We start from the raw sequence: 24,614 nt of genomic DNA, 5'->3' as shown, positions 1-24,614 counted from the left end.
ATAATGATGTGAAAATAAAGGATGATAAAAGGATTTTAATTCAGTGGAAAAAATGTCTGCATGATACTATTAGCTTTCAGAGAGGCTGATACTAAAAGTAATTCCCGAAAGTAGACTTACTTATAGGTTAGACTCTAGCATTCTATAGCTGATACTGTTTATAATAAAGTCACCTGTTGATTAATAATATATATGTTGATTCATTCACTTATTTACAGAACATTTATTGAATACCTGCTGCCGTGGGGGACAGAGATTAATTTTTTTTTAATGGCTCCTTCCAGTTCATTACAGTCTGTGGGAAAAGAGATTTACACAACTAACATTATATGAATAGAATATGATTAAATATCCTGAAAGGAGCATAAAAAGTAGAGGTCAGGGAAGGGGAAGTGTACTTCTGTCTGAATCAGGAAAAGCATCACAACTGCAGTGTTTGAACAGGATTTGAAGATGGAGAAAGGTAACAGTATAGTAGTTAAATTACCAAAATACCTTCAACTACATTACCTTTGTTAAAACAATCTTATGAAATGAGCAGAGATAAATATTTTACAGTTGAGGAAACTAAGGAAAGAAAATCTCTGCTCTAAGTTCCAGAGTTAATAAAAGCAAACCCAAGACTTCCTTCTTAACTTTGTTTGGATTTTCTATAGTTCTACATACCAGAAAGCTACCCTTATTAATTCTTCACGGACCATCCACCATATTGAGAATTGGGCAAATATGCAAATAGAAGAACCACAGACAACTAAGTTTATTCATACATTGAGGTAACATGCTGTAATGAAAGAGGAGTACAATAGGATTCAAGAATCTGGGGGTCCCAGCTAGCTTCCACCATGAACAAATTATGACTTTGGGCAACTTATTTGATCATTCTGGGCCTTCATTGATTGCCACTCTTTCCTCATTCATTTAAAAAACCAAAACCAAAACAAAATCTAGATTAGATGGTATCTACGGTAACCTCTAACACTATATTAAACAATTAGATTTTTGTGTCTGCTTGTTATCCATTCATTCATTTATTTGCTGTGGTACATTTGGGAGTAATAAAATCAGATTCCCTATGCCAAAAGAGCTTGATATCTAATAGTGAAAATCAAGCAAGTACACAAGTAACTTTTACTTTTATGGAGACTGGGTGGAAACGTAAGAGAGAAACCATCTCCCTTTGCCTTATGTTGTCTTTTTGTTTTCTGAAATGTCTTCAGAAGCATCAGTTTTCCTAGCTATCAAATTAAAGAGTTACATTAAATTAAGTGACTTCTGATATTCTTCACAGGTCTAACATTCTGATTCTTCCATAGAGATTCCATTATGGTCCTCTCCCAAATTACTGATCCAGGCCTAATTTCAGGGGTACCTGGACAACTGAGAAAATTGTTTAGTAGTACTCTGCCACTGCCTCAAATGCTCCTCTTCCTTCAATCTTCTTTCTGTTATTATAGCTTTCCTTTGTTTTTATTTTTATTTTATTTATCTTCCCTTGTATCTTAGTTTTTATAAATATGAAAGTTACTTTCTTAATGTTAGAGATAGAGAAAATACAATGTGAAATCCGAGTATTAAATAGTGTTTCTTTTCATTAACTTTTCATTGAAATTCAGTGGACTTGTTCTTTCTGTCCCATATCATCTCTATGGAGCATAGTGAATAATTCCCATTTCCTGAGGGAAGCAGTGATTAAGAAGGATGTGGGAAGGAAAAGATGATAGAATAGGTATTCATATGATAGTATTCACATATGGGCTCTAGTTTAGAAGGCAGAGGAAAGAATAGCCATGAAATTGTCAGAATAACTCCAATGAGATCAAACCCTCACTCCAGATTCATAATAAAAACTTGGCCTTCAGCTTGACCTAAGGCATGTCCATATACTATGATCTATAGAAAAGAAATCTACTTTTCTCCTTTTCCCACATATGAATAGTGGTTTAATAGTTCAGGGAGGGGAGATGCAGGAAGGGCAAATTTAAGGGGAGTTTTAATTTATGAAAACAAACTATGACTATTATTATTCTTATTTTCATTAAAATTACTTTGGAGGCACTAAGATAGGAGAAAACTGTGGAAGTCAATGCCTTACTCAGTTCAGGACAATGTAAATCTGTGTTCCCAATTTTACAACTTTGGAGATTTTCTTAAATAGGACAGATAAGATTGTTATCTACTTGTATTTGATAGAGTGAAAAATAGAAAGGAAATTCATTATGCAAACAACAAAACGTCTAAAATGGTGCCATGAACTTAAAATAGTAAGAATCCTTGAAAGGTTTGCTTGCCTCATTTGCACTATAGAAAGAAACCATGAGGATCTGTGTTTTCATCAGACAACTTTATTTGTTTGTTTGTTTGTTTGTTTGTTTATTCTGCACATGACTTTAAATTGTACAAGCTGGCAGTTACAGGGACTATACAGGATGAAATGAAGAAATTGAAAACTTGGCATCAAAACATTACAAATGATATATTTAATGTTCTGTAATAATAACTGTGAGTCTTTAGATCATTTGTCAAAAATCTTGAAAGTTATATCCATTTTTTTCTGAAAGGCCGATTGGTATTTTGCTGCCTGGTATATAGAGCATAAGTCTGGAATCTCTTATTTATTTTTGATATACCAATTGCTTTCTGTATAAGAAAGCATTCCTCAAAGACTTCATTTATTTTCTAATTCTTTTTCTGTGTGTTACCATGCAGATATATAAATTATATATTTAGAATATATGTGTTTGAATTTTTTAATTAGTTTTTTTCTAACGCTGAAAGTGAAAGACAAATTGGTTTAAATCGTCCATAATGCCACCATGAACAGGCATATAAAGTTGAGTATCCTAAAAGCACCTAGTGTACCAGAGTATTATCAGCATAATCTGACTTCCTCCCTGTGCCCCTCAGAGTCCATGTCAGACGCACAGACAAAGTGGGAACAGAAGCAGCTTTCCATCCCATTGAGGAATACATGGTGCACGTTGAAGAGCATTTTCAGCTTCTTGCTCGCAGAATGCAAGTGGATAAAAAAAGAGTATATTTGGCCACAGATGATCCTTCTTTGTTAAAGGAGGCAAAAACAAAGTAAGTTTGATGAACTAGTGATTCTAGAATGAGATTCTTTTCAATAGAAAGGGATCCTTAATTCCCATGAGTTGTGCTTCTTGTTATAGTATTATTACTGATTATTGGGTTTCTTAAATTCATACAACTGTATGCCTGTGTGACTGTTCATATAATCAAAGCACATTTGAGGTGCCAGTAGGTATAGATTTCATTCTGAATCCTCTTTTCTTGGCATGTAGGTAGCCACCTTCTCACTATGCACTCACGTGACCTCTTTGTGCACTTGGAAGAGAGAGAGCAAGCTTGCTAGTGCCTCTTCTTATCAGGGTACTAATTCCATCATGAAGTCCCCACCTTCGTGCCCTTATTTAACCCTAATAATCTGTGAAAGCTCCCATCTCCAAATACCATCACACTGTGGGTTAAGGCTTAAACATATGAATTCTAGGGTGACATAAGCATTCAATCTGCAATGCTAACCCATTATACAGCACTGTTGGCATTAAAACACACTGGTGCTTGCCCTTCTGATCTCACTATCTTCATAACAATTATAAACAACTGAAAACATATGTAAGATATAAATTTTTACTTTATACAAACTTCTGTAATTTGGAAGTTATATTAAAGAAAGGTAAAGAATCAAAAGCTGTGTTTTCTAAGTGGAAGAATATAACTGTTAGTATGTACTGAACAATAACAACGTTTTGATGACATTAGTATGTACTGAATAAGTTAGTATTTACTGAGCCCGCCTATATTTAAGGCATTATGCTGAGTGCTGGGGATTCCATGACAAGCAAGATACTGTCTACTCTCAAGGAATTCCCGAAATAGTGAGGGAACAATTACTTTACAGTATGACTAGTGCTGCTATAGAGTTAACATAGCGTGTTATAAAAATACGTAAAGCACTGATTCTAACTTGGAATTTATCATAGGATCTTGGTAAACCTAGTGCTGGCCTTTATTCACTATCAGTAAATAAAAGATGTATTAAATATATATGAAAGTAGGGAATGGGGGGCGGGAAGCTGTAGTTCTTAGTTCTCTTTAGGTACCATCTACTCCAGAAATCATCCTTGAATACTTAACTAAATATCCCTTCTCTGTGCATTCCTCTTAGTGTTTAGCACTTGCTTACTCCTGTCTCCCTCACTAGATTATAAGCTCTTTAGACACAGTCCTTAGTTGGAGTAAGTACCCAGTAAATATTGATTAGTGTTTATTTCAATCCCACCAGTTTGAAGACATTTTATTAACAGTTAATCATTTAAGCTATTTGACTGTTTAATTATTTTATTTCACTAATGGGTATTGGGAAGAAAACAAATTTATAATGAGGATTATAATGCAGGTGTTTATCCAAATATTGTATAATAATTTAAATCTTATATCTACCTCCTAAGAATACAAATTAACCTGACATAAATTGATTTTTTTAAGTCCCGCTCTAATAAGTTTACACACACACACATACACATACACACATAAACGAAAGACCAAGAAATTCATCATCCAAGTATAAGCCAAATTATATACTTAAAATTTGTATATAAGAATTACAAACATTTGGACACAAAACACAATAAAAAATTTTCACTGATACCTTTCCAGTTTAATATCCAGACCTGTTAGGGAGAAACAAAACAGAAATAGCTCACCATTCTCTTTTGAAATACCAGATTGAATTTGTAGCTTTGTTGAAAAAATACTAAAATATTAGTTTTATCTACTCTTTTACTTGTTCTTGAATGCATCACAAAGTTTTATCCTTAATTACCAAAATAATTCATGCTCATTAGATAATAGCAAGCAAAAAATATTACCCAGAACCCCATTACAGAGTGACAATGACTTTAAATACTGACATATTTCCTTCAGTCATTTATATAGTTATACATTTTAGCAGTTGATCATATTCTATATAATTTGAACTTTTTTTTACTTAACACAGCAGAAGATCCATTTTTCCAGGTCACTAAAAAATCGTAACTGTAAATATCTTTTTTAATGACTGCATACCCAGTATATGGACATGCCGTTGCTTATTTGGCGATTCTCCTAACCTTGAACAGTTAGGTTATTTCCAAATTTTACTATTATAAATAATGTTATGATATATGCCTAAAATTGTCCACATTATCTCCTTAAGCTAAATTTATGGTTTTGGAAGCATTTAGATAAAAGAATATGAATATTTTACAGCTTTGATCCATAGGGCAGCATGATATTTTTATATCAAAGTGACCCCTGTAGTCCAGTTGATGGTATGTACTTGGATTGTGGGAATAGTAAGACTTGAATTTCCTTTTTGTGGTCAGCAGCTAATAACCCCTCTCACCATGGTAGTCCAGGCAGCAATTTTCTTCATATTCTGTCACAAATGGAGTACTAGCATTTTATGCATATTATTTCCCCTTTGGAAATGCTTTTACTTTAATTTTATGGTCATTTTGAGATTTTCTCAGAAATTTAAATGCTGTTTCTCTCCTTTAATATTTCACTTAAATTTTTTTCCACTCTGAATTACCTCTGTTTTAGGCCTCTTGGGATTCATTTTCATACTTAAGCAAATTATAAAACCTCTGCATTGTTTTAGGAGGCCAGGAGCATGAACTAATCTCTTATCAAAGTATATATGTCCAAGGTCTTTGTAAGACTTTTCTCTTTCAAGATCGTAAGGAGATGAAGAATTAAACAAATGTTGCATAAGATTCACACAGTTAGAGGAGAATCCTTTTTCTGGTTAGCTTATCCTTAAAAAAGGGGTCAAAGGGCAGAGCTAAGATGGTGGTGTGAGTAGAGCAGCAGAAATCTCCTCCCAAAACTATATATATTTTTGAAAATACAACAAATACAACTATTCCTAAAAGAGAGACCAAAGATACAGAACAATAGCAAGACTACATCTACACCTGCAAGAACCCAGCGCCTCACGAAGGGGGTAAGATACAAGCCGCAACCCGGCAGAACCTGAGCACCCTTCACCCCAGCTCCCCAGCGGGAGGAGAGGAGCCGGAGCAGGGAGGGAGAGGTAGCCCAACACTGCTAAATACCCAGCCCTAGCCATCCACACCGGAGCACAGACACACAGTGCGTGGGGTGCTGGCTACTAGGGAAACAGGACAGTAAAACCTGTGAGCAAGTCCCTGCAGCCAGCACCCCTGGGACAAAAAAGCAAGTACCCTTTGAAAATCTTAAAGAGACAGGGGCCTCACAGCTGCACGGAAGCACCCTGATGCAATCAGCCCAGTAACTGGGAATCCCAGGGAACTCCAGGCGCCCCAACCCCCTGGGCGGCAGTGCAGCTCAGAGGCCCCCTCAAGGTAATAAACAGCCTCCCGCCCATTCCCCCTCTGGTGCGACTCCACCATTGTGGCAGTGGCCACGCCCACAGCAACTGGGCAGAGCTTCTTCCACAGCGGCCAGGCAAGAATCAGACACCCCATCCGTGTGCAGCTGTGCAGCACAAGCCACTAGGGGTCACTGTTCTCCCAGGAGAGAAAGGCTACACCTAGCAAGAAGGGACGTTCTCCCAGCTGACACATGCACCAGCTCCCCACAACTACCTCTATTGCCATGAAAAGGCAGAATTTGATCCAGATCAAAATAACAGAGACAACCCCTGAGAAGGAGATAGACCTAACCAATCTTCCTGCAAAAGAATTCAAAATAAAGGTCATAACCATGCTGATGAATCTTCAGAGATATATGCAAGAGCTAAGGGAAGAAGTCCGGAACGAGATTACAGAAATGAAACAATCTCTAGAAGGACTTAAGATCAGACTGGGCGAGGTGCAAGAGGCCATTAATGGAATAGAAATCAGAAAACAGGAGCACAGAGAAGCTGACGCAGAGAGAGATAAAACAATCTCCAGGAATGAAAAAATATTAAGAGAAGTGTGTGACCAATCCAAAAGGAAAAATATTGGCATTATAGGGGTACCAGAAGAAGAAGAGAAAGAAAAAGGGATAGAAAGGGTATTTGAGGAAATAATTGCTGAAAACTTACCCAAACTGGGAGAGGAAATAATTGCTCAGACCACAGAAGAACACAGAACTCCCAACAGAAGGGACTCAAGGAGGATAGCACCAAGACACATAATAATTAAAATGGCAAAGATCAAGGATGAGGACAGAGTTTTAAAGGCAACTAGAGAGAGGAAAAAGGTCATTTACAAAGGAAAACCCACAAGGCTATCATCAGACTTCTCAACAGAAACTTTACAAGCCAGAAGAGAATGGCATGATATATTTAATGCAATGAAACAGAAGGGCCTTGAACCAAGAATACTGTATCCATCATGATTATCATTTAAATATGAAATAGGGATTAAACAATTCCCAGCAAAGCAAAGTTGAGGGAATTTGCCTCCCACAAACCACCTCTGCAGGGTATTTTAGAGGGACTGCTCTAAATGGGAGCACTCCTAAGACTAAACAGATGTCACAGAGAAAATAAAAACACAGCAAAGAAAACAGACCAACCAAATACACACTAAAGGCAAAAAATAAAATCAACTACCCACAAAAGAAGTTAAAGGAAACACAAAAGAGCACAGAATAAAACACCCAACATATAAAGAATGGAGGAGGAGGAATAAGAAGGGAGAGAAATAAAGAATCACCAGACAGTGGTTATAATAGCTCAATAAGTGAGTTAAGTTAGAAAGATACTAAAGAAGTTAACCTTGAACCTTTGGTAACCACGAATCTAAAGCCTGCAATGGCAATACGTACATATCTTTCAATAATCACCCTAAATGTAAATGGACTGAATGCACCAATCAAAAGACACAGAGTAATAGAATGGATAAAAAAGCAACAACCATCTATATGCAGCTTACAAGAGACTCACCTCAAACCCAAAGACATGCACAGACTAAAAATCAAGGGATGGAAAAAAGATATTTCATGCAAACAACAGCAAGAAGAAAGCAGAGGTTGCAGTACTTCTAGCAGACAAAATAGACTTCAAAACAAAACAAATAACAAGAGATAAAGAAGGACATTACATAATGATAAAGGGCTCAGTCCAACAAGAGGATATAACCAGTATAAATATATATGCACCCAACACAGGAGCACCAGCATATGTAAAACAAATACTAACAGAATTAAAGGAGGAAATAGAATGCAATGCATTCATTTTAGGAGACTTCAACACACCATTCACTCCAAAAGATAGATCCACCAGACAGAAAATAAGTAAGGACACAGAGGCACTGAACAACACACTAGAACAGATGGACCTAATAGACATCTATAGACCTCTACATCCAAAAGCAACAGGATACACATTCTTCTCAAGTGCACATGGAACATTCTCCACAATAGACCACATACAAGCCCACAAAAGAGCCTCAGTAAATTCCAAAAGATTGAAATCCTACCAACCAACTTTTCAGACCACAAAGGTATAAAACTAGAAATAAATTGTACAAAGAAAACAAAAAGGCTCACAAACACATGGAGGCTTAACAACATGCTACTAAATAATCAATGGATCAACGACCAAATTAAAATAGAGATCAAGCAATATATGGAAACAAACAACAACAACAGAAAGCCCCAACTTCTGTGGGACGCAGTGAAAGCAGTCTTACGAGGAAAGTATATAGCAATCCAGGCATACTTAAAGAAGGAAGAACAATCCCAAATGAATAGTTTAACGTTGTAATTGGAAAAAGAAGAACAATGAGGCCTAAAGTCAGCAGAAGGAGGGACATAATAAAGATTAGGGAAGAAATAAATAAAATTGAGAAGAATAAAACAATAGGAAAAAATCAATGAAACCAAGAGCTGGTTCTTTGAGAAAATAAACAAAATAGATAAGCCTCTAGCCAGACTTATTAAGAGAAAAAGAGAATCAACACACATCAACAGAATCAGAAATGATAAAGGGAACATCACGATGGACCCAAAAGAAATACAAAGAATTATTAGGGAATACTATGAAAACCTATATGCTAAGAAGCTGGAATACCTAGAAAAAATGGACAACTTCCTAGAAAAATACAACCTTCCAAGACAGACCAAGGAAGAAACATAAAAATCAAACAAACCAATTACGAGCAAAGAAATTGAAGCTGTAATAAAAAACTACCCAGGAACAAAACCCCCCAGGCCAGATGGATTTACCTCGGAATTTTATCAAACATACAGATAACCATTCTCCTTAAAATTTTCCAAAAAATAGAAGAGGAGGGAATACTTCCAAATTCATTCTATGAAGCCAACATCACCCTAATACCAAAACCAGGCAAAGACCCCACCAAAAAAGAAAATTATAGACCAATATCCCTGATGAACGTAGATGCAAAAATACTCAATAAAATATTAGCAATCCAAATTCAAATATATACCAAAAGGATCTTACACCACAACCAAGGGGGATTCATCCCAGGGATGCAAGGATGGTACAACAATCGAACAATCGAAAATTCATCAACGTTATCCACCACATCAACAAAAAGAAGGACAAAAAGTCTCCATAGATGTTGAAAAAGCATTTGACAAAATTCAACATCCATTCGTGATAAAAACTCTCAACAAAATGGGCATAGAGGGCAAGTACCTCAACATAATAAGGGCCATATATGACAAACCCACAGCTAACATCATACTGAATGCTTTTCCTCTGAGATCGTAACAAGTCAGGGATGCCCACTCTCCCCACTGTTATTTAACATAGTACTGGAGGTCCTAGCCATGGCAATTAGACAAAACAAAGAAATACAAGGAATCCAGATTGGTAAAGAAGAAGTTAAACTGTCACTATTTGCAGATGACATGGTACTGTACATAAAAAACCCTAAAGAATCCATTCCAAAACTACTAGAACTGATATCGGAATACAGCAAAGTTGCAGGGTACAAAATTAACACACAGAAATCTGTGGCTTTCCTATACACTAATAATGAACCAATAGAAAGAGAAATCAGGAAAACAATTCCATTCACAATTGGATCAAAAAGAATAAAATACCTAGGAATAAACCTAACCAAGGAAGTGAAAGACCTATACCCTGAAAACTATAAGACACTCTTAAGAGAAATTAAACAGGACACTAACAAATGGAAACTCATCCCATGCTCTTGGCTAGGAAGAATTAACATCTTCAAAATGGCCATCCTGCCCAAAGCAATATACAGATTTGTTGCAACCCCTATCAAATTACCAACAGCATACTTCAACGAACTGGACCAAATAGTTCAAAAATTCATATGGAAACACCAAAGACCCCAAATAGCCAAGGCAATCCTGAGAAGGAAGAATAAAGGGGGGGGATCTCGTTTCCCAACTTTAAGCTCTACTGCAAAGCCACAGTAATCAAGACAGTTTGGCACTGGCACAAGAACAGAGCCACAGACCAGTGAAACAGAATAGAGACTCCAGACATTAACCCAAACATATATGGTCAATTAATATTCGATAAAAGAGCCATGGACATACAATGGGGAAATGACAGTCTCTTCAACAGATGGTGCTGGCAAAACTGGACAGCTACATGTAAGAGAATGAAACTGGATCACTGTCTAACCCCATACACAAAAGTAAATTCAAAATGGATCAAAGACATAAATGTAAGTCATGAAACCATAAAACTCTTAGAAAAAAACATAGGCAAAAATCTCTTGGACATAAACATGAGTGACTTCTTCATGAACATATCTCCCCAGGCAAGGGAAACAAAAGCAAAAATGAACCAGTGGGACTACATCAAGCTGAAAAGCTTCTGTACAGCAAAGGACACCATCAATAGAACAAAAAGGTATCCTACAGTATGGGAGAATATATTCATAAATGACAGATAAATGCTTGACATCCAAAATATATAAAGAGCTCACGCTCCTCAACAAACAAAAAGCAAATAATCCAATTAAAAAATGGGCAGAGGAGCAGAACAGACAGTTCTCCAAAGAAGAAATTCAGATGCCCAACAGACACATGAAAAGATGCTCCACATTGCTAGTTATCAGAGAAATGCAAATTAAAACCACATGAGATATCACCTTACTGGATGGCTACCATCCAAAAGACAAACAAAAACAAATGTTGGTGAGGTTGTGGAGAAAGGGGAACCCTCCTACGCTGCTGGTGGGAATGTAAATTAGTTCAACCACTATGGAAAGCAGTATGGAGGTTCCTCAAAAAGCTCAAAATAGAAATACCATTTGACCCAGGAATCTCACTTCTAGGAATTTACCCTAAGAATGCAGGAGCCCAGTTTGAAAAAGACAGATGCACCCCTTTGTTTATCACAGCACTATTTACAATAACCAAGATATGGAAGCAACCTAAGAGTCCATCAGTAGATCTATGGATAAAGAAGATGTGGTACGTATACACAATGCAATATTATTCAGTCATAAGAAGAAAACAAATCCTACCATTTACAACAACATGGATGGAGCTAGAGGGTATTATGCTCAGTGAAATTAGCCAGGTGGAGAAAGACAAGTACCAAATGATTTCACTCATCTGTGGAGTATAAGAACAAAGAAAAACTGAAGGAACAAAACAGCAGCATAATCGCAGAACCCAAGAATGGACTAACAGTTACCAAAGGGAAAGGGACTGGGGAGAATGGGAGGGGAAGGGAGGAATAAGGGTGGGGAAAAAGAAAAGGGGTATTACAATTAGCATGTATAATATGGGGGGTGGGGAATGGGGAGGGCTGTGCAACACAGAGAAGACAAATAGTGATTCTACAACATCTTACTATGCTGATGGACAGTGACTGTAATGGGGTTTGTGGGGAGGGGGACTTGGTGAAGGGGTGACCCTAGTAAACATAATGTTCTTCATGTAATTTTAGATTAATGATAACAAAATTTAAAAAAGGGGGGGTCAAGATTAACTGTTATTATGTGGCTTCTGTGTGAAGATGAGCAATGAATGCTTTGGTGCCTGGTATCACCCCTCAGGTTACTCTAGGTTTAGTTCATCCATGAGATTTCAGCTCATACATCCCAGTGACTGTGGCAGCTGCTGCTAATGAGGGGATCTCTCTTAGGTAATTCACTGTTAGAATATTTAAATCACAGACTCATTGGGAGTCAAAGAAATAAGAACTATTAAAGGTGTCTATCCAATACTGTGTTCTAAAATTTTGGAGATTGAGGATAGGGTAAAATGGGGAAAAAAAACCTTTAAAAATCTCCCATATTAAATATTTGCATATTTAGTTTGTTCTTTATCAAAAATGCTGGATGAGCTCTTCTAAAATTAGGTTCATTTAAATGAAGAGAGGCAAGAAAAATTTGTTTAAAAGTTTTTGTAAAGTACTTGGTTGCCTGTGAATGAAGAATTAGCAACAGAGAGTGGTAAATTTCTTCACTATATATTGAACTGCAGTATGCTAGACACGGTACAGGGCACCGAGAATAAAAAGCAAAATAATAAGGCGGCCTGTATCAGGAGTTCCCACTGGTAGGCTATATACATGCAACCAACGATGGCAGTATGGAGTTAGGTAAGCGTCCTAAGGGAGTTGTGTACCAGCTACAGTGAAATCAGGAAGAGGAGGGTCTCCCTCAATCTGAAAAAAGACTTCAGAAAAGGAAATATGATGTTAGTTTTTAACTTTAAGCTAGTCCTTTGTGGGGATTAGAAAAATAAAAAGTTTTTAAGAGTGAAAGAAGAAAAAAAATTTTCTTTGATCATTGCCAATCTCTGTGACTTCACAGTGGAACAATTCCTCTGCTGACATACCTGCAAGCAAAGACAAGAAAGAAGCAAGTTTATGCAGAACGTTCCGTCAGAGAAGCAAGATCTCACTCTCCCATTATTCACTTTGTTGCTTTTTGTTTTATCCACACTTAGTATCCTTCCTCAAGCACTCTTGTGGTTTGGTTCCAAGGAGGGGCATTTAAGTTGAGAAGGGCATTAATGTTAGCGTCACTCCTCAGTGAAAGGATCAGTCTTTTGTTTCACTGAGCACCCATCTGCTGACAAAGTTAGTCTTTATTCAAGGATAAAACCTGTACTGGTGTGTTTTAACAATTACCCCTCTCTTCCACCCTCCAGCATATTCATATTTAATGCTGCTGTTTCTGCCACATACATAGGTATGCAGCTTCATAGTAATTATGTTAAAAAGTCTTTTTGATTGTTTTCTTTTTTAGAACAAATGTGTCATTTCCTTTCTTCCCCTGATTCAGAGCTGAGGAAGGCAAAATGTCAGCAGTAATGAGGCCAAATGCATCTGTACACTGAATACCAGTCTGAAACAGTGCTCAGAAGCTTTGCCATCACAGTCCTTATTAGAAGCAATGACAGAAAGCTCCTTGGTATCTGTGAAGTGTTAAAGAGCTAGGGGATTAGGAAAATGTCCCAGACACAGGTAGCACTCACTTATTCATGTATTTACTCACATAAGCATTGTGGAGTGCTAGATGCTGGGATGCAAAGAAAAAAATTTGGAAAATACTGTGTGGGACACAGACATGTAAAGTGACTCCTAATGTTTCAGAGTTTATAAATAGAACTGTTAATCTTTCAACACATATTTATTGTTCCTCTGTTACATTCCAGATTATCTTCTAGGTGTAATACAGTGAACAAAGCAGATGAAATGCCTCACTTTATAGAGCTTACTTACATTCCAATTAGGGATGATGGAGGTGGGGAAGGGATGTAGGCAGTAAATCAACAGTAAATGTATATTATGTCAAACGATAAGATCTGTGAAGAAAAATTAAGTAGGTAAAAGGGATAAGGATTGCCAAAGTCCTCACCAGTAGAGCTATATTTGAGTAGAGATCTAAAGGAAGTAAGGAATAAAATCAGGTGGATGTCTGAGGAAAGGATATTTAACAATCACAAATATTATTTATGGAACATTTCCTTCTTGTCAGGTACTCTTCTAAGCACTTTACATTGCTTAATGTATTTAATTCTTATGAAATTATATAACATCACCCCCCCTTTTATATAACTTCCCAAAATTTGCAACTTAACTCTGAAGATCTACCTCACACACTGAGAAAATTGATTCACTCGAGTATAATTAAACATCCAATTCACAGTAGAATCATTTAAATATGCAGTAGACTTTTAAAAAGGCATGCTGTTTTAATATTTTTAAACACACATCCTATCTCAAGACTACCAAATATTGCTTGGTAGACAGCTACAAGGAATTTGCTTTCATGAACTTATTAGAATAGTTCTCCATTATGTTCTTAGTTAAAATCATGCTTCAAGAATGAGGGTTAGGGGAGACAAGGCTGAATTACCACAAATTCTAAATTAAAATTTTCAATGCAGTTTAATCATGATTTTTGTATTCTAAAGGAAAAGCTCAGTGACCAAATATGAAAACAGACTGAAAACTCATTATAAAGAAAATAAGGAGCTGTTTTCAACTCTGCCATGAATTAAGGAGGGACATTTTGATGCGTATATGTGCCCTTTATATGACATGTCAGTAACATTTGACCTGCAGGGCACTCCGGAAGGGTTTCTCCCCCACTGATGGATTGATTCATAGATGCTTTGTCAACAGTGCTACTGAATGTCATAATTAAAGCTCCCTTACTGTTAGAAAGAGAGGAACTCTCAGCCACAGGAGCAGCTCTACCTCCTTCTGATGTGATTTCAGTGATTATTTGTAAATTTATTTCTTTTCTAGGTACCCCAATTACGAATTTATTAGTGATAACTCTATCTCTTGGTCTGCTGGACTACACAATCGATACACAGAAAATTCACTTCGGGGTGTGATCCTGGATATACACTTTCTCTCCCAGGCAGACTTCCTAGTGTGTACTTTTTCATCCCAGGTAAGTGATGGTAGGGCCTTTTTAAATGTCAAAAACATTATGGTTCTGTTGGAGTCAGGAAATTCATGGTTCTTTCAATGTTAGTTATCATGACTCAGGTACAGTTCTCTTACTATTTGGGAATGATCCCTTTTATGAAAGAGTGAGAAAATTTTTTTTTAAATTGCTATTTGAATGCACTGAATATTTAGTTGTTTGTAAGAATTGGTTGAATACATCTCTTCTGAAGCCAGCTACTGGAGTTGTTTAAAGTACTTGGCTTGTTCACAGCATTTAACAGAAGCAGTAAGTAATTAAGCTTACTTAATACTTTCTGATTTTGCATATAGTCAGTATGTAACCAGAATCCATCCATTTCTTCACATCAATGCACTGATACTGAGAAGCTTAAACACCCAACATTTTACTTCACTTGATTGCTTTATAGAAAATAAAAAGAGTAAATGTAATTCCTTTTCAAGTCCTATTACATTTCTAACAGGAAAGAAACTATACATTAAATTTAAGCAATACCATATTATAATCATTCTTCAAGTTGAATTGTTACAGGTAATTAATGTGTGCTTGGTGTATGTGTTTTTAATGAGTGGCCCAATAGCCTTATATGCCCAGGGGATTGTCAGCATAACAATATTTATTGTGGATTTTATTCTGTTCTCATTTATGTGCATATTATTGGTGAGTTCATTCAACAAGCTGTTAAATGACTATTTTGTGCTTAGAATTCTACTAGGTGAAAAGGGGATTTCAAAGAAAATTGAAGATACAGATCTTACCCTAGTCCAGAATCTAGTGAGCAAAATACTCATGAAATAGCTAGAGAATGATTATCAGGAAATATAAATCATGTAAGATAAATGTATACCTAAAAGCTTAGAAGAAGCAGAGAAGAGAAAATGTGACAAGGGAAGCCACATCTTTTTCATAAGGAGTATACTTCAGAGAGTACAAAGGAATAGTTTTTTTTTATTATGTGACAATGCACATTGTCACAATGGGATGGTGATATGACTTTTGGAAAGATACTTACCCCTGCAAAGGCTATATGAGTTCCTTCAATATGGAATAAGAATACAATTTACTACCCAAAGACAGCTACACAGGAAAGGAGTCACAGCGGTCCTAATCAAACGGGAAAACTTCCTTGGCCTTCAAGTTTCCATGGAGGCATCCACTGCTGATGTTTCTCCCTGACTGGGAAGAGGGTCCTGTCTTTGAGATGTCCCCTTTTTCATTCTCATGCTGGGTAGTGGGGAGGAGTTAAAACTTCTCAGTTCCTCTCAACTGTTTTTGAGATTCTAGCTGTGTACCTACCTGATCAACAGATGCAAATAATCAATAACCACACATTTTTGAATGCTTATGGTTAGAATGAGAGAATCAAGAGTCACTTTTCCAGATGTACCACCTCCTCTGTAGGCCTAGATTTTAGGCCTGCCTAAAGTCTATCCCTCTAGTCCAGGGTTTCGCAGCCTAGGCTTTGTTGATGTTTGGGCCAGATGTGTTATGAGGCACCGCCCTGTGCTCTGTAGGATGTTCAGCTGTGTTCCTGGCCAGTAGCTCCTCCAATTCAAGTCAGCAACTGAAAGTGTTCCCAGATAATGCCAAATGTCCCCTGCAGGGTCGGGGGGAGGGCCAAACTGCCTTTCTTGGGAACCCTGATCTAGTCATAAAGCTCTAACATTAAGTAAATATGTACACGTCTGAACATTCACTGACCTTACAGGTGTGTACGCACTGAGACTTATAGGCATGTGCTCTGTGTTTGCTTTACTTCTTCCAGTCCTCCTCAATAATACCTTTAGGCTCATTCTGGAAAGAAAATCATTTTTCCCCCATTTTCAAGGATGTGCTATGGAATTTTTGATCTTCATAACCTTATAACTCTAATTTTGGTCCAGAAATCAGGATGTCACTTCATGGTAGTGAAAATCTGTTTAGGCTTGAGAAGCATATTGTTTATACCACTTTGTCCTATTATATGCATAATGCCAACCTCAATGTGTTTTTCACACCTCGGGTACAAAGAAGCAATTCACATGGAGAAAGAGTGGTGCTTCTTGTATCCAAAGGATGAGAGTCATGCTCCTGTCACATTATTCATGAAAACTCTTGGCAAGTCAGACAGAGCTCATCCAAAATAACTCCTGTTCATTTGAACCAAAGCAAAACCCAGGCAGTATTTTGTATCCCAAAATAGACGAGTACATTTTATGTTAGAGTTCAGAATAAAAGTTTAACGGTAAAAATACCTTACATTTATAAAGGAAGTAGCAGTTTGTTAAACATGATAACCTACATTATCACATAACCTTTCTTAATGACTAACAGCTGTACCCCCTGAGATTGTGGAGTAATTCCACATCTAATGAAAAATCTTTGAGCATATTTGTACCCCACTATTTTTTTTGTTATCATTAATCTACAATTACATGAATAACATTATGTTTACTAGTCTTCCCCCTTCACCAAGTCTCCCCCACAAACCCCATTACAGTCACTGTCCATCAGCACAGTAAGATGCTGTAGAATCACTACTTCTCTTCTCTGTGTTGCACAGCCCTCCCCATGCCCCCCGACACATTATACATGCTAATTGTAATACCCCCTTTCTTTTTCCCCACCCTTATCCCTCCATTCCCACCCATCCTCCCCAGTCCCTTTCCCTTTGGTAACTGTTAGTCCATTCTTGGGTTCTGTGATTCTACTGCTGTTTTTTTCCTTCAGTTTTTCTTTGCTCTTATACTCCACATATGAGTGAAACCATTCGGTACTTGTCTTTCTCCGCCTGGCTTATTTCACTGAGCATAATCCATGTTGCTCCTCTAGCTCCATCCATGTTGTTGCAAATGGTAGGATTTGTTTTCTTCTTATGGCTGAATAATATTCCATTGTGTATATGTACCACATCTTCTTTATCCATTCATCTACTGATACTGATGGACACTTAGGTTGCTTCCATTTCTTGGCTGTACCCCACTATTTTTCGAAAATATTTTTAGTAAAGATACATTTAGTACAGTTTAATTTTTTTTGCAGTATGAATGAAATTGGTTGCTAGATTGTAGACATTCCCTTGCCATAAATCAAAGTTGGAATTTTTTGAAAAAATGTCCCAGGAATGTCTCATCATCATCACCAATGGAGTGTGAAAAAGTTACTGATAGAATCAAATGTCAAGCCATTGACTGTAGGCAGAGAAGAAGAGTGAGGCAGACATGGACTCTGGAGCCAGACTAGGTTTAAATCCAACTTTGACCACTTAGTAGCTGTGTGACATTTGAACAAATTACTTAGCCTATCACTGACTTTTTCCCCCCACCTGCAAAAACAGTAATAATAATACCTACTGAATAGAGGTTTTGTGAGGATTAAAGAGATATTTTATCTACAGCATTGAGAATAGTACTTAATAATATATTAAATACAATGCTAGCTGCTGTTACTATTTATATAGAAATAGGATAGGTATAGGAGTATCTTTGCCTGTTAGAGAGACTCTACAGTATTTATTTTAGCTGCTCTTTTTCACATGGCCCCATTTCAGACCATGTGCTCTCATGTTTTAGAAGGAGCATGAAACATGCTATTCAGGGACTCCATTGCCTCTGCTTATAGTCATGAGTAATGCTTGAATCCCACCAGATTATCATGTGCATTGGATGGGTATAGCAGTTCTCTATAAAGAAGAGTAATCAGTAACATTCAACATATTAATTTCTCTATGCCAGCAAGTCACCTCAACTCTATTTTCTTTAGTTTGTTGAAAGAGAACCATCATCCCATAGGGTAAATTTTCAGAAACAAAAGTTCTTCATTCCCAAAGGGTGAGTGATAAGTAATATTATTTGCTTTAGCTAATGCAAGTAAACGTGTATGTGCTGACGTTAGGGAAATTTATCTGCATACTTTCCTATATATGCCACAGATGTGCTAGAAAATGGGAGCAGACTAAAGCCTTACATCCAGAAGAGTGTCAATCCAGAATAAAAAAGGGACAATCAGCTCTCAAACTTTTCTTGATGATAATTTAATATTCTTAAGGATGACTAGAGAGTGACTAAAATTTAATATCTTGTTCATAATGTTTTGACAATCCTAAAATTTTAGTTATATAGCCTTTCTGTCTCCTATGATATCCTCTGAGGACTTTTTTACTATATGACAGTAGTGAGAAAGAGTTTGTCTCTTGACCATGAGCTATTATAGGCAATACTGGAAGTCTGAAATGCCGTGCTAGAAGGAAAAATGCAAGGCTTGATTGATGTTTGAGGAAATATTTGGCACAAATATGATGGCAACTTCATTAAGATTCCTCATAGGGCTCTGGACCCATGCCCTTCAGTCTCAGGGCTGCTCATCTTTCTTGGTCGTATATCCGTAAGTCAGGTCTGGGAATTCTCTCTCCTTAAATGAAAAGTTTTTAAAAGCCAGTAACACAACTCTACTTTCTAATTTTGTTACTATTGTTGCTCTTAGTTTTCTGAATCCCTCCAGCAGTGCTGTTTCTCAAAGCCAAGTTTGCCCTAAAAGCCTCATTAATTGAAGAGAACAATCCTCAGATTAATCTGAAATTTAGAGGCAGTATTAACATTGTCCAAGAACATCAAGTAAGTTTTGAAAGCTATGCAATCACATTCCAAACTGTCCGACCAAATACTCTGAGCTTATTCTCTGTTACTGGAAACTGCCTATGCCTGAAAGCATCTGCTTTGTCATTTAAGTTATTTCCTTATTTAATGAAACTGTCTTAAATGTTAAGCCATGAAATTATAGTTGGAAAAATAGCAGTGGTTGACAGCTCAGATGTAGATAGGCAAAATATCAGGAAGTTTTTATTTTTTAAATGTGGTCTATGAAGTTTTAGAATCAGTTTTTATTTCTCTGGCATCTGATTTACAGAAATGGCTCTAGATGCTCACTTTAAAGACTTCAGTAATCAACTGTGTTTAAAGAGCAATCAACATTATTCAGTAGTTTCAACCATTAAAATTACCATAAGACAAAATGACTTTCCCCCCCCCCCCCTGTGACACTTCCCTATGTGGCACTTAATACAACATTCTCGTGGCATTCTTTGTTGTCTAATTCCAGATTCACACACAACACAACACAACTGGCTTCATTACACTTTGAATCAGATTTTGGAAAGCCCAAAGGGAAATGCCAAATACTACATTCATTTTCTCAGATGATTCTGAATAGAATTTCCTTTGAGGTATTGCTCATGAAGCAACAGTGGATACTGTTCTCCGATTGAGTATCAAACAAAGTAGTTTATAGGAAAAGTACACAGACCTTCCAGCATCACCCAGTGAGGCAAGATCCCATCTGCTCTGAGAAAGTTTTGGAGGTTCTTGCAAACTCAATCACTTGTTCTTCAGAATAAAATTCAGACTAATGGACCTTCCTCCCCTTTTGAATTTTGTTGTTGATTCCTTTTTAATACAGTCATATCTGTGTTTTATCCTTTGGCAGGGTTTTTGCTCTTTTCATCACTCTATGCTTAGTGGTGTTCTAAAACTGATACAGTGCCATGTCAGTGCAAAATGAAATAAAAGATACTACATGTGACCAGCTATTACTTTGCAAAAGTTTGCCCTTCTTAGTCATGTTACTTTGTCAAGTATCAAACCTGAATATTGACATCAGTTGAAAGCCTTCATTTTACCTGCCACATGATTTGGATTTATAAAGCTCAGAAAGGGTATAAAGCCAGTGATTAAATGCAAACATCAATGTTGTAGTAATCTTTCTAGCCCTTTGCAGTAAATTGCCCTATGGTTAACACAGAGAAAACCTTTAATTACTTACAATGTTCTATATGGATCTTAAGAATTAAGTATCCCCCATGAACTTGCATCTCCACTGCTGGGCTGTATTCTGTCTGGATCAGTATTCATTCAAGATGACTTACTGAGTGCCTACCATGTGGCAGAGGCAGTTCTAGGCACTTACCTAAGGCAAGTTTAGTGTATGTATGGTCGAGAACCAGAAAGAGTACTAATTGTAGCTTTACCATTTACTAGCTCCTTTTCACATTTTTTAATTTTTTGGAAATTAATCTTTCTGTGCCTTAGTTTGTTCAACTGTAAAATATGAAGAGTAATAGTAACCACTTCAAAGGATTATTTTGAGAGTCAAATGAGTTGAGAGAAAGAAAGAGCACTTGCAAGCACACTATTAGAACAGTGCCTGGCCCATGATCAATGCTCCTTAAGCTCAGCAGCTCTACTTATCACCTTTATTATGAGAAGGATAAAGGGCGTTATATTGGTCCACCTTAGGGTCTGAAATTTCTACCATTTATTTTTCTTTGGCTTAGGAAAATACATGTGTTATCCAGAAGGCCTCTGTATCAGCAACAACTATTGATACCAAAATGTAAACTGATTATTAGGATTATTCCCCAAAAGAAAGCAGGTCCCTAAGGATGTGGGACTAAGGGCAATGTTGTTTTAATGAGAGTGATACACTTAATAGTGGAGAGGAGAAAATGTATCAGGGTTCATTGCCACATCATGGTCATCCCAAGGGCAGTGCAAGGTCCTGCATTCCTAGCTAGGGATAATTGAAGTGTGGGTGCAGGGCCTCTGAAAAGAAGACTCTCAGGTTTGCCCAAGTGCTTGGCCTTATGTTATATCTTTTTGATGTTATAAACCGTACCTGGAGAATAAGGTCTACAAGAAAAATATACTTAGCAGTTAACAATCATACATAAACTGCCTGGGTTCAAAACCTGGATCTCCTTAAAAATAGTGTTAACCTTCGGCAGATTCCTTAACTGACCTTTGACTTCTATAAAATGAGTATTATAGAATTTTATGGGGCTACTGAGAGGATTTAATTAGGTAAAACCTAAAAACAACATCTAACATCAAAAACTCAGTAAATATCAGCCTCTTTCATTATTACTGTACTTTGCTATTATTGGAGCTGCTTTAATTATTTGGTTTTTTCCTTTCCAGTCTCCACTTGATATTGTTTGCCATCTGTGGGCCTTTGGCTGAATTTGAAGTTCTGGTTCCAAATAGTGTTGAACTCCATTTTGTTAGAGTCTTAGTATTCAATCAGTGATTTCAGTTGTACCATGACATTCCCAATATAAAATTAGTTTGTTGACAAAGTAGCAAACTTGAAAGCAAAGTCATTATCTTGGTTCTATGTCTAGTTGAAATTCTAGCACTAGAATTTAAGCAGATCATTTAATCTTCCTATATTTTTAGTCCCTATTTGCAAAATTAAAAATACTATCTAAATTTAGTTTCATTTGCAAATTACATGTAGCATTTGAATAGCATCCCTCTAGTCCTGAAATTCAGATTCCTGAAGAAGTTAAAGTGATGATTAACCTAATCACATTCCATTTGCTCATAGCAGTTAAGAAGGAGCATCTCCATTCAGTTTCTGATCTCATGAATGGCAAAGTTTTAAAAGACTGCTAGGTAATCCTAAATTGCTCCACTAAGCAGATTAATAATTATTAGTAGTAGTATCATTTTAAATAAAGGCAAAAGTTTTAGTGTAGGAATAATAAACATCACCAACTAAGATAACCAGAGTTGGAGATTTAGGAAGATTTTACCTGAGTTGAATTCTGTGTTCACAATGGATAATGGAAGAAGTCTCTGAGCAAAATGACAGTATTCTCTCATTTTTAGAAAAGTTTTCAAAACCCGGTTAGTCTATAATGAATATACTTATTAATTCCTTAAAATGTTATATGTATATCAGTGAAGATTATTATAGTTTATCACCAAGCATTAAACTCAAGGAATGAAGCTCAGATTGTGAAATTTCAGCTGCCATCCAGTGGGCATGATAGGTATTCTTTGGACAGAAGAATCTTTTAAGTAGCTTTAAATGCATCAGGTAGATACATTTTCCCCAAAGCCCTAGCCATCTTGTTTCAGTCCTAGAATGCTACTATCTATAGAGCATTCTATAAAATGCTAAAAACTCTGGAGAATAAAAATGGCAGACATGGTTTAGCTTACTTGTCAATGTTAATTGATTGTAATTGAATTTTTGTTGAGAACAGTTCTGACATCAAGTCCAATTTAGCAGAAAAAAGTATATGATTAACACTGAATGAAGGTAAAGGAACAGTAGTATTTGTGTAAAGAATTTATAATTCTAATCCTAAACCTTACATTTTTCAAGGGCATACATTATGTGTTATTCAGTTTTATACCATTCAACATGGAGTACTGTGTGGCTCTTAAATGTTTATTGGAATTAACTGATTCATGTTCTTAAAGTACTTTGTGTGATACACCTGACTTTTTCCTGAAGACCTTACTTGTAATAATCTCTTATGTTTAAAAATAAAATGATATAAGCACAGGAAGAGTGATTTGTACCATCATCTGAGAGCAAACAGACTGAAAACTGGTGACTAGAATCCACTACTTACACTCTCAATCCTAATCTTAATTTTGTCCTACTCTCTTTGGCCAAGGGCTTTCAGATTGCTATGAAGGAGATCTTACATATACTAAAAAATATTCGTTGTTGTTTTTTTTCCCCGAAAGGTCTGTCGAGTTGCATATGAAATCATGCAAACACTGCATCCTGATGCTTCTGCAAACTTCCATTCTTTGGATGATATCTACTATTTTGGAGGCCAAAATGCCCACAACCAGATTGCCATTTATCCTCACCAACCTCGAACTGCAGATGAAATCCCCATGGAACCTGGAGATATTATTGGTGTGGCTGGAAATCATTGGGATGGCTATTCCAAAGGTGTCAACAGAAAACTGGGAAGGACGGGCCTATATCCCTCCTACAAAGTCCGAGAGAAGATAGAAATGGTCAAGTACCCCACATATCCTGAGGCTGAGAAATAAAGCTTAGATGGAAGAGAAAGACAGCCAAAATCAGTTCAGTCCATTTGAGCCAAACAGTAGATGAAGAAGGCCCTGCCCAGCAACACCTGGTTAAATGAGTAGACACCCTCAGCACCAGGAACAACTGAGAACTCACACTTCATTGGTGGAATTCCTCTCTACCAAGGGCTCTAATGCCCTGAATCCATGCACAGTCCAATAATGTACTCACATGTAACATGCAGATTGTTTTCTACTTTGCCCCTTCTTTCAAGATTATGTCCCCATGAAACAAACACTGCCACATTGTGTAATTTAAGTGACACAGACATTTTGTGTGAGATTTCAAACATGGTGCCTATATCTGAGAGACCTATATGACCTAATGGGAAGACCTGAATAGCTCCCTACTCTAGGGAGGTTAATTATTAGCCAGTGGTGGTATTAAAACCACTGAATTCACTCCAGTCAACAGATTCAGAATGAGAATGGATGTTTTTGTCTGGAATTTTTTTTTTTAAGTAATTGCACCAGTTTATCCACCTCATCATTAATAAGTGAAGGATACATCTGAAAATAAATATTCACATTCCATTAGGAACTTTTGTAAAACAATGCCATGAACAGTCTCTTTAGTACTCAATGTTTCTGGACATTCTCTTTGATAACAAAAAATAAATTTTAAAAAGGAATTTTGTAAAGTTTCTAGAATTTTATATTGTTGGATGATATGGTACGGTGGTCAGCTTTCTAGTGGAAAAGCTACGATAAAAAGAGGAGTTTATAGTTTTTCTGCTTCAATTTTTTTTCTGTTTCTAATCAAGTAACTAATCAGGTTTAGCTCAAAGAGTAATTGGTCCATTTTAACACTGAAAATGGAGTCTAGTTGGTCTGTATAACAAACTTGCCAGTAACACTCTTTAGGAGC

The 24,614-nt window shown here is 36.7% G+C and overlaps 1 protein-coding gene across 17 annotated transcripts in view; it reads left to right on the top strand.

Annotated features, from left to right (window-relative positions):
• The window catches only part of FUT8 (fucosyltransferase 8), a 379,544-nt gene extending 355,166 nt beyond the window's left edge, over window positions 1–24,378 (top strand). For all 17 annotated transcript variants that reach the window (XM_073242251.1, XM_037006150.2, XM_073242247.1 and 14 more), the window contains 3 exons: window positions 2,905–3,081; window positions 14,705–14,855; window positions 23,390–24,378. In XM_073242251.1, coding sequence (XP_073098352.1) covers window positions 2,905–3,081; window positions 14,705–14,855; window positions 23,390–23,707 — 646 coding nt within the window. In that variant the 3' untranslated portion in view covers window positions 23,708–24,378. The remainder of the gene's footprint in view (window positions 1–2,904; window positions 3,082–14,704; window positions 14,856–23,389) is intronic.
• The last annotated feature ends 236 nt before the right edge of the window (window positions 24,379–24,614 follow it).

This window comes from Manis javanica, chromosome 8 (genome assembly GCF_040802235.1).
Source record: "Manis javanica isolate MJ-LG chromosome 8, MJ_LKY, whole genome shotgun sequence".
In the NCBI taxonomy this organism is placed as follows: domain Eukaryota; kingdom Metazoa; phylum Chordata; class Mammalia; order Pholidota; family Manidae; genus Manis; species Manis javanica.
Note: the sequence above shows the minus strand (reverse complement) of the source record. Positions and strands in the feature narration are given on the sequence as shown.